This window comes from Anabrus simplex, chromosome 1, assembly GCF_040414725.1.
Source record: "Anabrus simplex isolate iqAnaSimp1 chromosome 1, ASM4041472v1, whole genome shotgun sequence".
Taxonomy (NCBI): domain Eukaryota; kingdom Metazoa; phylum Arthropoda; class Insecta; order Orthoptera; family Tettigoniidae; genus Anabrus; species Anabrus simplex.
Window position 1 is genome coordinate 801,740,510 of NC_090265.1, and position 17,989 is coordinate 801,758,498.

The window sequence follows — 17,989 nt, forward strand, 5'->3', positions numbered from 1 at the left end:
AATAATAATTACCCACCAGCAGTAATAATCACATAACCCCGTTTCAGTTGAGAATTGTAGTGAAGATAAGGTATATTAGATACTGTAGTATCTTGCCTGTTTTATTCGTGTTTTTCTTTGTGTACGGCAATCCTTTTAATACTTAAGCATTTAACCAAACGCAAGGTTTCATTTCTTTTAAAGCATAGTAGGATAAAGTTACACCCTAAAGAAATAATCTTCTGTCTACACGTTTAACTTTGTTGGTGATCCTTAACTACGATAGTCCTTGCGAATTTCAAACTTTAGGCCTAACTGCAATTTTCATTTCTATTTGTGCTTATTAATAACCTATTGTAATTAGGATACGTCTGAACATAGTTTAAAAACTGTTGTAGTGTACTGTAGTGACTTATTAGGATTTAGAGTGCTTATTCTATTATGTTGAGTAGTCTTGCGAATTTCAAACTTTAATTGTAATTTGCATTTCAGATTGTGCTTAGTAATAACCTGTTGTATTATAATTAGGTTACGTCTGAACGTAGTTTAAAATCAATGTAGTGTATTATAGTAGGTATTTTATTATAACTTAGTGCGTTTATTCCATTACTGTGAAATATTTGTGTAGTATAGTATCTGTAATATCTATAGTATCTGTTGTATCTGTATTAACTCTCTTACTAGAATTCTGTTGCAGTAATTAGGGCAGACTTAACTGCAGTTTAGGATTGTGTAGACCTAATTCTTGTGTATTACTTTCGGTTTTCAGCAATTAACAGCAATTTTCATTCTGTTAGGGTGTTGTAGAAAGAAATTCGCACAACTAAGTACCGGTAGTATTGTAGTGTAGTAGTAGCTTATATTAATTACCTTGTCGTTGTGTGATTTTTGTGAACTATCCTAGACAATATTTCTTTCCTTTCATTTATAGGTAATATTTCTTTCCTTTCATTTTATAGGCAATATTTCTTTCCTTTCATTTTTATTTGCACAGAATAAGTTATTTTATTTTTGCTTTTCTTCCCATTATTCCGTAAATAATGGCTAAGCAGTGCAACTGTAGGAACTGTGGGTGTGGCCAGGCATTAAGGAGTATGAGGGAGGAGTTGGAGAGTTTGAGGGAGATAATTAGGATTCTCTCAGAGGACAGGAAGGAAAGTAGGACTCCCTCAAATAATTTACAGGATACAGTAGGTGTAAAGGAGGGATGGGAAGGAAATGGGGGAATTGTAAAAGATAGGTGGTCTAATGTTTTAAGGGGAAGGATATTGCAGGCTAAGGGCTCTGTTCAGGATCAAAATTCAGGACAGGTGTCTGTTAGAAATTTGTACGAGTCACTGCAGGTAGAACAACCGAGAGAAGATGAAGGACAGGGAACTGTTGCTGAGATGTGTGGAAGTAGGAGGAAGGGAAAAGGTAGGAAAGGGAAATGTAGTGTATTGGAAAGGAAAAGACAGGTGGAACAGGGTCATGAGAGGGAGAAAAGGGAGGAGGAAGTAGCTTCTTCAGCAGTGAGAGAAGATAGGGCTGAACAGGAGGGGAGGAGATCAAATGAGGTGGGTAGGGTTGAGGCTCTGGCCATGGGGTATTCCATCGTTAGACATGTGGGGAAAGTGTGTGGAGGAAAGGGAACCCGGGTAGAGTGTTATCCAGGAATTAGGTTGAGGCAGATGTTGAAGAAAGTAGAAGAGAAGGAAGAGGGAAGGGAGAAGGTGGTAGTGTTTCACGTTGGTACTAACAACGTAAGGCAAGCAGGTATAAGTACCAACATAGTTGGGGATGTGTGGGATCTGGTAAATACAGCACGGATGAAGTTTAAGGAAGCGGAGATTGTTATCAGTGGAATACTCTGTAGGAGGGTTACTGACTGGAAGGTGATTGGGGATTTAAATGGGTAGGAGACAGGGATCTGCGCCCAGATGGCCTTCACTTAAACCGCAGTGGTACATATAAGTTAGGAAACTTGTTTAGAAGGGTTATAGGCAGGTACATTAAGGGAAACGGGGTGGACTAGGGAGCGGTGTTAAGCGAACAGGGAACTGGAAATCAAGTAGGGATGACATAAAAATGTTAGTGCTCAACTGTAGAAGCATTGTAAACAAAGGAATCGAATTAATTTAATATATATATACTTCCCAGATATTGTAATAGGAGTTGAATCATGGCTGATAAATAATATAATGGATGCAGAGATATTCTCACGGAACTGGAGTGTGTAACGTAGAGATAGGATAGGAATGGTAGGAGGGGGAGTATTCATTCTGGTGAAAGGAGAATTTGTAAGCTACGAAAAAGTTAAGGATGAAAAACATGAAATTCTGTGTGTAAGGCTCTTCTCTAAAGATAATAGGCAACTTGATGTCTTTGGAGTGTACAGATTTAGAAAGGGTAGCGCTGACGCTGATTCAGAATTATTTGATAAGATAATCAGCTATGTTGGAAATGATATGGAAAGGAATGTGATAGTAGCAGGTGATCTCAATTTACCAAATGTCAATTGGGATGGTAATGCGAACGACAGGAAGCATGACCAACAAATGGTAAATAAGTCAATATGGGAAGGGCACCTGATTCAGAAAGTGATGGAACCAACTAGAGGGAAGAATATTTTGGATGTGGTGCTGATAAACCAGATGAGCTCTATAGAGAAATCGAAGTAATAGATGGTACTAGTGTTTACGAAGCTGTTTTTGTCGTAGGACTATTAGGCAGTACCATATGGCTGATAAAACAGGTATGAGGGAGTTTTTAAAAAGTAACTATGATCGCTGTAAAATGGTAAATAAACATGTAAACAGACTCTGGGATGGGTTTAATGCAATTGCTGAGGAATGTGAAAATAGGTTTGTTCCTTTAAAGGTGGTAAGGAATGGTAAGGATCCACTATATTATAACAGAGAAGTAAAGAGACTAAGAAGGAGATGCAGACTGGAAAGAAATAGAGTTAGAAATGGTTATGGAAGTAAGGAGAAATTTAATATAGCAAAGAAGTCAGCTAAGGATAACATGATGGCAAGCATAATTGGTGGTCATACAAAATTTAGTGAAAAATGGAAGAATATGTATAGGTACTTTTAGGCAGAAACAGGTTCAAAGAAGGACATTCCAGGAATCAATAATGAACAAGGGGAGTGTGTATGCAGTCAGCAGTATGTAAAGGTTATTGGTTACAAGGATAATGTCCAGATAGGGGGATGTGAGTAACACTAAAGAAGTATTAAAATTTACCTATGATAACAATGACATTTACAGTAAGATACAAAAGTTGAAAACTAGAAAAGCAGCTGGAATTGATAAGATTTCTGGGGAAATACTAAAAGCAATGGGTTGGGATATAATACCATATCTGAAATACTTATTTGAATATTGTTTCGTTGAAAGAGCAATACCAAATGAATGGAGCTATGTAAGCTTTGGGAAAGCATTCTTTCTGATTATATTAGACATGTTTGCGAAATTAATAACTGGTTTGACAGAAGGCAGTTTGGATTCAGGAAAGGTTATTCGACTGAAGCTCAGCTTGTAGGATTTCAGCAAGATATAGCAGATATCCTGGATTCAGGAGGCCAAATGGTCTGTATTGCGATTGATCTATCTAAGGCATTTGATAGGGTAGATTATGGAAGACTACTGGCAAAAATGAGTGCAATTGGACTAGAAAAAATAGTGACTGAATGGGTGGCTATATTTCTAGAAAATAGAACTCAGAGAATTAGAGTAGGCAAAGCCTTATCTGACCCTATAATAATTAAGAGGGGAGTTCCTCAAGGCAGTATTATTGGACCTTTATGTTTTCTTATGTGATATGTGTAAAGAAGTGGAATCAGAGATAAGGCTGTTTGCAGATGATGTTATTCTGTACAGAGTAATTAATAAGTTACAAAATTGTGAGCGGCTGCAGGGTGACCTCGATAGTATTGTGAGATGGACGGTGGACAATGGTATGATGATAAACGGGGTTAAAAGTCAGGTTGTGAGTTTCACAAATAGGAAAAGTCCCCTCAGTTTTAATTACTCCTTTGATGGGGTGAAAGTTCCTTTTGGGGATCATTGTAAGTACCTAGGTGTTAATATAAGAAAAGACCTTCATTGGGGTAATCACATAAATATGATTCTTAATAAAGGGTACAGATCTCTGTACATGGTTATGTGGGTATTTAGGGGTTGTAGTTAGGATGTAAAGGAGAGGGCATATAAGTCTCTGGTAAGACCCCAACTAGAGTATGGTTACAGTGTATGGGACCCTCACCAGGATTACTTGATTCAAGAACTGGAAAAAATCCAAAGGAAAGCAGCTCGATTTGTTCTGGGTGATTTCCGACAAAAGAGTAGCGTTACAAAAATGTTGCAAAGTTTGGGCTGGGAAGATTTTGGAGAAAGGATACGAGCTGCTCGATTAAATGGTATATTCCGAGCTGTCAGAGGAGAGATGGTGTGGGAGGACATCAGTAGATGAGTAAGTTTGAGTGGTGTCTTTACAAGTAGGAAAGATCACAATATGAAGATAAAGTTGGAATTCAAGAGGACAAATTGGGGAAAATATTCGTTTATAGGAAAGGGAGTTAGGGATTGGAATAACTTACCAAGGGAAATGTTCAATAATTTTCCAATTTCTTTGCGATCATTTAAGAAAAGGCTAGGAAAACAAGAGATAGGCAATCTGCCACCTGGGCGACTGCTCTAAATGCAGATCAGTAGTGATTGATTGATTGATTGGAAAGGCCTGGGTGTGGGAAGGAATCGGCCGTGGCCTTAATTAAGGTACAGCCCCAGCATTTGCCTGGTGTGAAAATGGGAAACCACGGAAAACCGTCTTCAGGGCTGCCGACAGTGGGATTCGAACCTACTATCTCCCGGATGCAAGCTCACAGCCACGCGCCCGTAACCGCACGGCCAACTCGCCACGGTCGCTTCCTTCCCACTCATAGGTCTTTCCTCTCCCATCTTTGCCGTAAGACCTATCTGCGTCGGTGCGACGTAAAACAAATTGTAAAAAAAAAAATGGTTGTGATAAGTTGTCGATTCTGGTTGCAAATTTTAGTCATGACTCCCCTTAAGAAACGATAATAGAACACACTAATTCTTAGATCTGTATCTGAACAACTATGTCATGTTCCAGGCTGCTATGGACTGGGAGTGATCGACCCTGCACTGTACCGTGGTGCTCTAGACCTAGAGGAGGACCTACAGTTCCCCGAGGGCCACCTCGGTCGCCTGTGGTTCTCCTTGCGTTATGAACCGGCCACAGAGAAACTCCTAGTGTCGATACTCAAGGCCAAGAACCTACCGAGTCGTACTGTTGGCACAGTCAACAGCTGCGACCCTTTCGTCAGGTAAGAACTCGATTTCGAGACGAATTAATAGACATTCAGAATTTTTAGCATATATTACTAATAATTATTACAAAATGGATGTATCTAACTTTCAATAATAATAATAATAATAATAATAATAATAATAATAATAATAATAATAATAATAATAATAATAATAATAATAATAATAATAATTTCTTTACTCTCCGTGTCCGGGAGACAGTCTTCCTCTCCAGAACTCTATAGCTCTTATCCCTCGGTCTGTTGCAATCATAAGATCATGCTGGGTACAGGAGTCATTCATCTCTTGACATACGAGAAGGTCTTGTGGAGTATGGATATCTCCACAGTCACATCTTGGATTTTCCGCATAACCCTATGTCACAAGATTATTACGGCACTTGAACACAGCCGTCCTCATCCGGTTTAATGACCTCCAGGTGATATAGGACAAATGGCTTCCACTACTCAGTTCTTCTTCAGGAATAAACCCCTCTGGCAGTACTTTACAGAGTGATATACGCCGAACTTCTGGTTTGATATAGAGGGGTACTGTTCTCTTCATAAAGCTCTTCCTGGATCTTAGACGTGATATGGTCACCATGTGGTTATGCATTGGATGTATGGGATCTTACTCAATCTTGTGTCTCTCTTTATCAGCTGCCACCTCACGTCGAATAGCTGGAGGGGAAACACCAGCGAGGGGGTAGATTTCCTGCACTGGAGTTGGTCTTAAACACCCAGTGACAATACCGGTGGACTTGCTGAGAGCTGCATCCACTAGATTGGTATGGGCAGATGCTCCCCACACTGATGATCTGTACTCTCCAGCAGCAAAGCACAATCCCAAAGCAGCTGAACGCAATGAGGGTTCGCTCCCCATGCTGAACCAGTCAACTTCCACACATATACTATGCCTTGAGCTGATCTTGCATTTCAGCTCTCTACAATGTTTCTTGAAGCTCAGGGAACGATCAACCTCGATTCCCCAATACCGAGGTGTATCAAAATTCTCAAGTGTCACTCCTTTCCAGACAACCTTCAGGTTTCATAGGGCTTTCTGTTGCGAAGATGAAATGTGCAGTTATAGATATAAATAATAATAATAATAATAATAATAATAATAATAATAATAATAATAATATTATTATTAATAATATTGACATGTGACCCTCATAAAGGCCTGGTGCAGGCCTTTTGAGTTCACACCTACATGTCTGTGAGGGCGAGGCCCTACCTATGATGAATTCTAATGCTGAAGACATCACACGCACCCAGGCCCCGAACCTTCGGAATTAATCGATTAAAGTTAAAATCCTCGACCTGACCGGGTATCGAACTCGGGACCCCTTGAACCAAAGGCCAGTACGCTTACCATTTAGCCATGTAGACAGAAAAATGTATACAATGGACATACAGGGTGCATCCATGATGATTTTACAAACTTTCAGGGATGATGGAGTATGGCAAATGGATCAATTTGAGATAAGGAACCGTAGTCCGGAAACATTCGAGTCAAACGTTAGTCAATGATTACGTAGTAGGCCTGTTTCTTCTTCCTCCCCGCCTAAATGCAGCAGGATACACAGAGGTGCTTGGAGATGTGCTACCCACGTTCCTGGAACACATTCCACTCGCCCTTCGTCAACGAATGTGGTTCACACATGATGGAGCCCCACCTCACTTTGGACTGAGCGTTCGTGAACACATAGATCAGACATACCGTGCAAAGTGGATAGTCGTGGCCCACTCGTTCACCTGATCTCACCCCACTTGATTTCTTCTTGTGGGGCCATGTGAAAAGCCTTGTGTATGAGACACCTGTCGATACTGAAGAAGAACTCTTGGCAAGAATTTTCTCTGCCTGCAATCCTATTCAAACGACACTGGGGATATTCGAACGGGTACGACAGAAATTTCTGGGACGATGACATGAGTGCATTTACGGAAGGGGACGCAATTTCGAACATTTGTTGTAAATGGAGCAGCTTGTAAAACTTGTGCGGTTAAACGGACTTGGATGAGTAGAATTTTGCTTAACTTTTGACTCGATCGTTTCTGGAGTATGGTCCCTTATCTCAAATTGATTCATTTTCCGTCCTACATCATCCCTGAAAGTTTGTAACATCATCACGGGTACACCGTGTATAAGTAAACTCGTATCCGCATCCTGAAATATTGCAACATGTTTCAGTCACACCCCCAATGAAGGTGACCTGCATGTACCATTTTATCCACATACCAGCCCTTCTTCCATTCATAAATTTCTGGCAGTACCCGGAATAGAACCCGGACCACAGAGGATGGCAGCTAATATTGGTAATTGTTACGCTACGGAGGCAGCAAACAATGAAGCCTATACATTTCACTCCTCCAAGAGTCAGCATTTGCTTTACTTCCTTTAGGATGGAATTCTAGTGTCGTGAAAATATGAATAATTGCACTCCCTCTCTTCCCATTCGATCGATTTATACGTTCGTAATCTTCTTCTTAGCGTTGTCCCGCAAGTACAGGGTCTGCTTGTCGAGTCCTTAAAACGCCATTTCGCACGGTCATAGACGTCGTTTGGCCCCATTCCAGCGGCCCTCGTATCCCTCTTTTACCGCTTGTTTGGTCGTCCAGTTGGGCGTGCAACCTTGACGTCAAAGTGGAAGGCGAGTTTGAAAACTGTGCCAGGTACTGTATGTAGAACATGGCCATACCATTGGAGGATTCTTTCCCGCATTTTCTTCATAATTGGCGCAATACCCATTCGATGACATATTGTATTATTCCTGATGTGGTTGATAACGATATGTCCATCGACCAATGTAGCATTCGCATCTTCAAGGCATGAAATAGGTATTCAGTTATTTAGTTGGGCGGTCGGCTTTTAGCAACTGGACGTACTACGATTCGACTTTAGATGAAGAGGCATTTCTTTGTTTCAAAGTAAGCCAGTGCGATATTAATACATTATCAAAATATATATTCATTTGAAGACATTTTAGTAATAATAACAACAGAAATAAGAAGGAGAAGAAGCAAAAACATATTAGCTACCTTGAATCTTAAGTCAAACTTACTGCTAAACCTCGCGTGACGCAAATAGAGATCAAATCAAGCTCGAAATTTCGTACATTTAGTCATTAGCAAATTATATGTTAAAAAGAAGTGTTTGTAAGTTATTTGTAATTTTAAGATATCTCCTTGCTCATTTCAGTATTATACTTTGATCTAAACTTTTTCCGACCGTAGGTGAAGAGAATTCGCTGATCAGATTAGTGAAATACAAATGAAAGAACTCCATGTACTTCGGTTCGCAACTCCAGCGATTTCTTCACCCTATGAAATAAAGCAATGGGAAGAGATAAATTTAAGATAGTCTCTTTTCTGCATAATATTGGTTTGGGATGATAAACAGATTCTTTTAAAGTATTTTCCCCTCCACACATCACTGAATATATTAGAAATCCATCAATCAGATTTGTGAGTTGGAGTGGCTGCATTTCAAACGACATTGCTATTAGTTCTTTCTTAAAATCCTGGCAGTAAGGGGCCATTATTCATGTTGGAGAAGAAGAGAGAGGGAGGGAGAGAGAGAGATAACCACGCTTCCTGGGGGAAATCTGCTGAATTGAGCGAAATGCAGACTGGCGTGTGGGTGGAGAGTTTCTCATGCTGTGGCGCACAATCCGATTTGTTGGGACTGCGAACGACCTAGTGTAGAAATCATCATTGCCCCTAGCTGAAAAGATGTGTGCATTTTATTGCTTTATGTCTTTCTGTTATTTCGACAGCGCAGAGGATGCTCGGATCCTCAAATAGCATCACCAACCGTCACGAAGTTACAGGAAAACCACAAAAACCAATGACAGCGCCAAAATAGGTGTACTAGGCAAGATGAGGAGCGAGGTATTTTGCTTTCTCTCACTGGACCAGAAAGTGCTATTGCAGCATGACTGACCCTATGGGCAACACCTTTCATAACATTCAGATGCACTCATCGTGCTCCGAATGCCATTACTCAGCAGCACTCATACCCCAGTAGTTTCCATACTGTCACAGCCATGGATGAGACTGGGACTTCGGTGGAAGCTACACTTTGCTCTAGCCTGTGCCAAGAGACGGATGCTGAAGTACTGCAACCATCAATAAATTCCTGCAGGTTTGCTTGATAGCAAATAATATTGTTTCCGCATTCAGGGATTGCCATAAGACAAAGCCTACTGAAAACTATGATTTTATAATTAAGAGAGTTTGGAAAATAATGGGAGAAATAATAGAAAAACATCTTCATGGCTGTCAACGATGGGGGTTCAAACCCACCGCCTTATTAATATAAGCTTACAGAAAGAATGCCTCATACCGTGCAGCCAACTCGTTCGTTCCCTATTCTGAAATTTCGTGCATTACTTGACTTCATCCCACAGTATTTCTTTACTTTTATTCTAGGTGTTTTTCATTTAAAGTAAACTTCAAGGAAAATAAAAATGACGCAGCTGTGAGATTGCATTCGGGAGATAGAGGGTTCGAACCCCGCCGTCGTCAGTCCTTATTATGGTTTCCCATTTTCACACCAGGCAAATGCTGGGGCAGTACCTTAATTAAGGCCACGGACGCTTCCTTTCCACTCCTAGCCGTTTTCTATCCCGCCGTCGCCATAATACCTACAGTATCTGTGTCGGTGCGACTTAAAGCCAATTGTGAAAAAAAAATGGAATGCAGCCAAAAGCAAATGGATCAATTTGAGATAAGGAACTCTAGTCCGGAAACGATCGAGACAAAAGTTGTCCGTTCTTAACAGACGCCGGGGTGTTGGAAATTCGTCCCGCAGTTCTTCTTTAACGTTTGAGGCCATGTGAAAAGCCTTGCGTATGAGACACCTTTCGATACTGAAGAGGATCTCTTGGCGAGAATGCTCGCTACCTGCGACGCTGTTCGAACGACACCAGGGATATTCAAACGACTACGAAAGAACTGTGCATGACGATGCCATGCCTGCATTGACCTAGGGGAATGCTATTTCTAAAATTTGTTTTAAATGGATAAGCTTGTGAAACTTCTCCAGGAAAATGGACTATCACTTATTATTTAGCGTACGATGAATACAATATTATATACTAAATGTACGACAACCATCTCAAGTTCATAAGTTAAGTTCCATATCAAACTTTTTTTGCAAGTTGCTTTACGTCGCAGCGATACTAATAGGTCTTATGGCGACGATGGGATAGGAAAGGGTTTGGAGTTCGAAGGAAGCGGTCCTGGCCTTAATTAAGGTACAGCCCCAGCATTTGCCTGGTGTGAAAATGGAAACCATAATCAGGGCTGACGACAGCGGGGTTCGAACCCTCTATCTCCCGGATGCAAGCTCACAGCTGCGCGCCGCTAATCGCACGCACGGCCACATCGCTCGGTCATATCAAAAATTGAAAGCCAAAAAAGAGCTTCGCCTGAGACACAGTGTAGGTCCTCTACAGAGCCTCTATAAGTAGGGCGCTGTACGGTTGCGGATATCCGCGAAATTAGTGTCTTGGCGGATAATTTTGCTGATCATTTCTAAATAAGAAGTTTATTGATTTTCAATCAGGTATACTCTTGCTTTTGCTCGTGATTAGGCGACCCTTGACCTGCGATATGGGAGAACAGTGATATATAAAGAGCCTTGAAACCTTAAAGCCGTAAATCTGACCTGAGCCTACCTGGCTCCTGCCCGCAATTAATGGAAGGAAAAACAAAGGTCAATACGTCGGTTGTTGTCGCAAGAAAAAATCCTTCATAAACCTGCGACTGTAGGGGTTTTGTAACATCATCATCGTGGATACACCCTGTATATACTTTATATATAAAAGAGCATCAGCATACGAACTGTGTGTGACCACAAGGACCCTACATTTTTAAAAAACGCTAGTAGATGTAATGTTACAACTTGGAAAAAATACATCATTCGTATGCATACATAAAAAACTGTTTGGACTAACACCTTACGGAATGAAAATGCAACACATTCATAGGAAGATTATCACACAAAGTGGCCTGGATTAACACAGGTGGTGCTGCAAAATGCTTACCGAGTCTCTGATAATGCATATTATGATGTTGTTGACTGTATTTCTGGGGAGACCTAACCCTTTCATAACGTCCCAGTTCTATTTTGCAGTAACTCCCCTGCTACCCAAAGGCAATCCTCATACAGGTGACCATGTTTCCCTGACGTTCGTAGAGCTTGTTGTTGTACCTGATCCTACAGGTTCCATCCTCCTCTCTTGTGGGTCTCAGTATCCACCTCTCTTTACGTTCTACTTTCCTGAGTGGGCCCTATCGATTCATCAAGAGGCACTCAGAGGCGTGGAGTACAGAGGGTCCTACTACAGAGTTGTAGTGCTTCAGCTTTAGGTGGTGTAGCTTAGATGTGTAGAAGCTTTCACTGAAATGACAGGTTCCCATTTTTACACCAAGTAAATGCCGTAATGCTGTAAACGCTTCATTTCCACTCCTAGCCCTTTCCTATCATATCATCTTCATACAACTTGTCTGGTGCGACGCGAAGCCAATTGTAATAATAGGAATGATAGACCCTCTCTAACTTGGTGCACATGGCGTATATGGTCAAAGATTATTGACCGGGCGAGTTGGCCGTGCGGTTAGGAGCGCGCAGCTGTGAGCTTGCATCCGGGAGATAGTGGGTTTGAATCCCACTGTCGGCAGCCCTGAAGATATTTTTCCGTGGTTTCCCATTTTCACATCAGGCAAATGCTGGGGCTATACCTTAATTAAGGCCAAGGCAGCTTCCTTTCCATTCCTAGTCTTTTCCTATCCCATCGTCGCCATAAGAACGATCTGTGTCGGTGTGACGTAAAACAAAAAGCAAATAGCAAAGATTATTGATAGTGAGATACACATTAGTTTTTTGTCTTGAAACATATGATGACCCTTGTTTTGTATTTCGTAAGATGTGGAAAATTACTGTATATTCTAAAATCGATAATGCTTCATCACTAAGCTTTCCATTTCACTGGGTACAATGACTTTTTTGGAGGCGTAGAAGATATCAGTGTCTGTATCATTTAAGCTGATTCATCTTCCTCTTTTAGCATTAATACGAGGGTTGAGTCATGGCATTTTTTTTTCTCACGAACAGGAGACAACATAGAAAATCTAAGATATGCATTTGGAAATATAGGGCATGTACTTATGCATAGTGCCTGAAGACACATTCTGACTTCAGGAGATTCTCGTAGGAAAGTGACAGAACACAGGCCAATGGTAAACATTGTCTTATTACGGTGTAGACAGCAAATACACACGACTACGTACAAAGGACAGGTCTTCACTGGTTACAGACCTTCAAAATAATCACCCAAGGTTTCCACTGTGTGTTGCCAGCGGTGGAGAAGCGCTGAATACCATTCGCTGCGTGTGTATCGCTAACGTGTGACACCTCTCTCCGAAATGCTGTTACGATGTCCTCTTTGTTATCAAACCGTTGTCCACGTAATGGCTTCTTGATTTTGGAGCTTAGATCACAGTCACATGGGCTCAGATCGGGCGAATAAGGCGAGTGTGGAAGAACCTCCCATCCCCACCGTTCTAAGCGACGCTAAAACGATGGCTGCTCTGTGACCAACTTCGCCACTGTTCTATAGGGCATGGCATGCACACCTAATGCATCCCGCAGCTCTGCATGGCATTAGCGTGCATTTCCGTCGCGAAGAACTGCTGTTTTAATATACGAACGTTGATCCTGCTTGTTGACTTCCATTTTGTGACGCTCTTACTCACACACTGAAATTGAGGGCATGCTTAGACCCACACTGTTGTTTACATACACCATCTAGTGGCATCATACGCAAGTATATACCGTACGTTTCCAAATGCATATCTTAGATTTTCCGAGTTGTCTCCTGCTCGCGAGAAAAATAGTTGCAATGACTTATGATTCGACCTAAGTATGTGTCCTTGTTTTCCACCCACTGAAATCGTTATCCTCAAGAGTAACCTGTACATCATCGTGAAGCTTTTTTTTTCTTTTTTTGCTAGGGGCTTTACGTCGCACCGACACAGATAGGTCTTATGGCGACGATGGGATAGGAAAGGCCTAGGAGTTGGAAGGAAGCGGCCGTGGCCTTAATTAAGGTACAGCCCCAGCATTTGCCTGGTGTGAAAATGGGAAACCACGGAAAACCATTTTCAGGGCTGCCGACCGTGGGATTCGAACCCACGATCTCCCGGATGCAAGCTCACAGCCGCGCGCCTCTACGCGCACGGTTAACTCGCCCGGTTCATCGTGAAGCAAGGGAACGTCGAGTTATATTTTATTCCAGAACTTCCTCTCCTAACTCGCGACGTTTAAAACTTTATGTAACATAGGAATAGTAACATTATGTAACCTTAACTACATGAGAAGAACTTTGTGGAGAGACAAGGAGCAATGGCTTGCTCAAAGTGGCTGAAACTACCCCATTACTAGCATTTTTTCCTTCATTCCCAGTATAGATCCGCAGTTGTCTGTGGTCTATATTAGAGATAATACTGACAGTTCCCTAAGAATATTCTAAAACATATGTAATAAAACTTAACTTTTGCGTAGGACTTAAAATCTCATATTTTAAAAAAACTAAATTTATGGCAAATATCAAAACTGTTCCACATGATCTTGCCATTGGCATGAATAAAATTGCAAGAGTAAAGGAATTTAAGTACATAGCTGAATGGATCACTGAAATAGTCAATTGGCAAATGTGTTTTTTAACACACAAAGAATGATTATAACAGAAAATGCTTCTTCTGGAACATTGAAATTCTTCATTACGTTACTTTACATTACAGTCATCAAACCTAAAGCTACCTATGCTTCAGAAACGCTCAAATTACATTGTAAAAATTTAAACCCAATGCGGAAATATATTTAAAATGATCTAAACCTTTTGATGCAGTGAGACTGAGACGAATTCAGTATTTAAACCATTTGGAAAGAATAAATAAGGGACTTACTTATCAAATACACAAATTTTTGGAAATAAAATGTACGAGATTGAAATGGCATAAGCAAGTAGAAAATGACCTCACTGAATGAGGAGCACCAAATCTGCAGGATAGAAATACAGTCAGGAAAATTATTCACATAGGGGATTTGAGGAAGACGAGAAGGAACCATCACGACGTACTTGGTCGGAGGAACGGTAATCACAACAATCTATGAAAATGAAGAACTGCTGGGCAAGGAGAAAAGCTCAACAAAATTCGCGCACAAGGAGAAGAAGAAGAAGAAGAAGAAATTTTGCTCGTTGATCTAAAAACATGATCTGGTTTTCATTTTCTGGATATATGGTAGTATAAATATCTATAAATGTGAATAGGATATGAATCGTGTCCATAATTCTATTTCATTCAGTTTTGGAGCAATTTCATTTCTTCATGACAAAACTGTACCATATTATCCTGATTATATTACATCTCAATTTTCAATTCCCCTTCGCACTGTAGTAGGTGCGTTCGAATTTTGAAATTGATTACTGTTTAGTTAATAAGGGCGCAGAACGCTCTGTAGAGACAACGTGAACCGCTTATTAATACAAATCTATTTGAAGACAACGACATAGCCACTGCAGATGCTGAATTTCCTAAAAATGTTACTTGACCTGAACAGAGAAAGCGCGAAAGCAAGCAAACAGAATAGATACATTTTTCAAAGTTTTACTGCCCTTCTCTAGAGTCGCCAGTGTTGTGTTGTGTGAAATTTGCTGTCAGGGATATGGAAGTTGAAGCATATCGTCGGTAGCATCTGTTTTGTTGAGCGCTTGAATAAGTTTGATCTTTGGATCAGTGGGAGAGTGTCAGCCACCACATCACAAGACCCTTGGTTCATAGCTGGCGGGGGTAGTCGTATTCTTGGCATCTGGTAGAGGCGAACAGAAGGTCGAACTGAAAGGCAGACAGCCTAAATGACATCAAAATTATACCTTCGGCAACTTGGTAGCTAAGGTCTATTATTATTATTATTATTATTATTATTATTATTATTATTATTATTATTATTATTATTATTATACAAAGGGTACTAGGAAAGTTTTGCAGTGTGATAGAACGCTTTAGACTTTTTCAAAATAATTGCCACCACACTCAATACACTTCTCCATGCGTCGAAACCAGTCACTGAACCAACTCTGCCACTTTTGTCGGTTACATTTTCACATTCTTGATACCGAGCTCGATAGCTGCAGTCGCTTAAGTGCGGACAGTACCCAGTATTCGGGAGATAGTGGGTTCGAATCCCACTGTCGGCAGCCCTGAAGATGGTCTTCCGTGGTTTCCCATTTTCACACCAGGCAAATGCTGGGGTTGTACCTTAATTAAGGCCACGACCGCTTTCTTCCCATTCCTAGGCCTTTCCTATCCCATCGTCGCCATAAGACATATCTGTGTCGGTGCGACGTAAAGCAAATAGCACACTCTTGATCCCATGCCGCCAGAAGCTCCTCGTTGGATGCAAAACGCCGTCCTTTCAGCTTCAGCTTCACTTCTGGGAAGAGTGCGAAGTTGCATGGGGCAATATCAGGACTGTATGGAGGGTGATCAAGCATAGTCAACCCTCATCTGACAAGAAAATCCATTGTTACATTAGCACGATGTGCTGTAGCATTGTCGTGATGCAAGAGCCAAGTGTTGAGCCATGGCCTTGGACGGAGCTGCTTGAGAGCCTGAATGACCTGAAGCAGATAAGTTTCACTGTACCACTTGGCAGTAACTGTCCTTTGTGTTTCTAGCACAACCCGAGTCAGGATGCCCCGTTTAGTGAAGAACACTGCAATCATATTTTTCTTCACTGACCTTGACTTTCGCACAGTCACAGGAGTAACCTCATGTTCAAACAGCCACACCTTGTTCTGGGATTTTGTTGGGACATCGTAATAATAAAGTCAAGTTTCGTCACCTGTAACGATTTTATTGACGTTACGCGAAGTCCCATTTTCAAACTGTTTTAGCATTTCTCGGCACCATTTCACTCGATGTGCGTTTTGTTCCTCTGAAAGTGAGTGGGGCACCCAAAGGGAACAAACCTTTCTAACATGGAGATGGTCGTGTAGAATTGAATGAATAGCTGGTGCAGGGATGTGGAGGGTCTCTTCTACCTGCCGATGTGTCAACCGTCTCTCTTGCTGCAACATTTTCCTCACAGCTTCAATGTTTTCCTCAGTCACTGATTCAGACGGTCGCCCAGAACGAGGATCGACTTCAACCCTAAAATTTCCCCTCTGGAACTCTTTGTACCAGCGGAAAATTGTTGTCCGATGTGGACAGTCTTTCCCCAGCACAGGAGTCATTTCCTCCAGGCACCCCACCGAGTGCCGAGGTTACGGATAGTGGAAACCTTTACCTTCCACCCCTCCAGGGGCCTTTATGGCCTATTTGGAGATGACTCTACTTTTTTAACTGTTTAAGGTAAGACCGAATGCCCTATCTCACCAATGTTAATTTTGTATAATTTATGTTCATTTTTCTCAGAAACTGGTAAAGATAATTGCATGAAATTTTTACAGTATATTCCTCAACTCTCACTAGGTGCTGGGATCTACAATCGGAATTGTGGTTCAATAAATGTGGGAGTAATGATTTTTTGTTTGAAATGATATATTCTAATAACAAATATCATGAACAATGAGGCATAACTCTTAAGTTGTTAATCGCAATGACCTGATTGTAGATCCCCAGCTTTATTGTATACACATTAAGTACCTGTCAAAATTTCATGGTTATACATTGTATAGTTTTGAAGAAAAAGGAACATTTGTTGAGATTATTTTAGCTTCAAGAAAATCAACTCCAAAGTTGAAGAGTGAAAAGAGTATCTTAAAACTTACTCCATATATTTTCCTAGACAAATTAGAAGCATCCAGCACCATAATCTGACTAGTCACTGGCTAACCTGCTCCTTTTTCCTTCTTTCTTGCTTTTGTTGCCATATTTACCGCAAATTCTGCTTTTTGCACCCTTAACCATTCAAGCACTTTCAATCCAGATGCTGTATGCTTTCCTACTCCCAGTTCTTCAAGAACCATAAGTTGCCTGAATTCCCAGGATTTAAGGTTATTGCAGCATCTGAGACCCCTAATTTTAATTTATTATATCCCACAAATCCTAATACAGATGATATTATTAAAAAACTGAAAGAAATGTGAAACCACAACAATGATTCAATAAACATATAAATTTATCGCCCATTATTTGTTTGTAAACAACAGTAGGCAGACATCTTAGAGCACAACAGTATAGTAAACTTCCGGAGCTTTAAAATGAGCCAAACCACAGCCTTCTAGGTCAAGAAGTTCCTGATATATCAATGACTATACCAATCGGTGCAAGATGAAACGAAAATCCATGCAGTGTAGATGAAAATTTAAAAAAAAATTAATATACTTCTAGGACGAATTTGCATATAAATGATACACCAAAATGTTCGTTAAATTCCAAATTGTAACATAAGTCAATAAACGAAAATAGTCATTTTTTTCAAATTTTGGCATTCGGTCTTACCTTAAATAATGTTCGCAATAGTTCTGAATCGAATATTGCGCAGTGGTTTCTTTATCTTAAGCAGGGCCTCTCAAACGCCCAAAATCTCACGCGTGCAAAGCGAGGAGCAGAGGTTCTGTGCACCGTTCATCGGTTCGATTCGGCTCGCACCAGCGTTTTGTCTCGGAGCTACTCGGCTA

At 40.8% G+C, this 17,989-nt stretch overlaps 1 protein-coding gene across 1 annotated transcript in view; it reads left to right on the top strand.

The window, feature by feature from the left end:
* The window catches only part of LOC136873678 (synaptotagmin-15-like), a 451,745-nt gene that overhangs the window by 354,574 nt on the left and 79,182 nt on the right, over nt 1-17,989 (top strand). Inside the window, exon 4 of the mRNA XM_067146793.2 lies at nt 5,099-5,312. Coding sequence (XP_067002894.2) covers nt 5,099-5,312 — 214 coding nt within the window. The remainder of the gene's footprint in view (nt 1-5,098; nt 5,313-17,989) is intronic.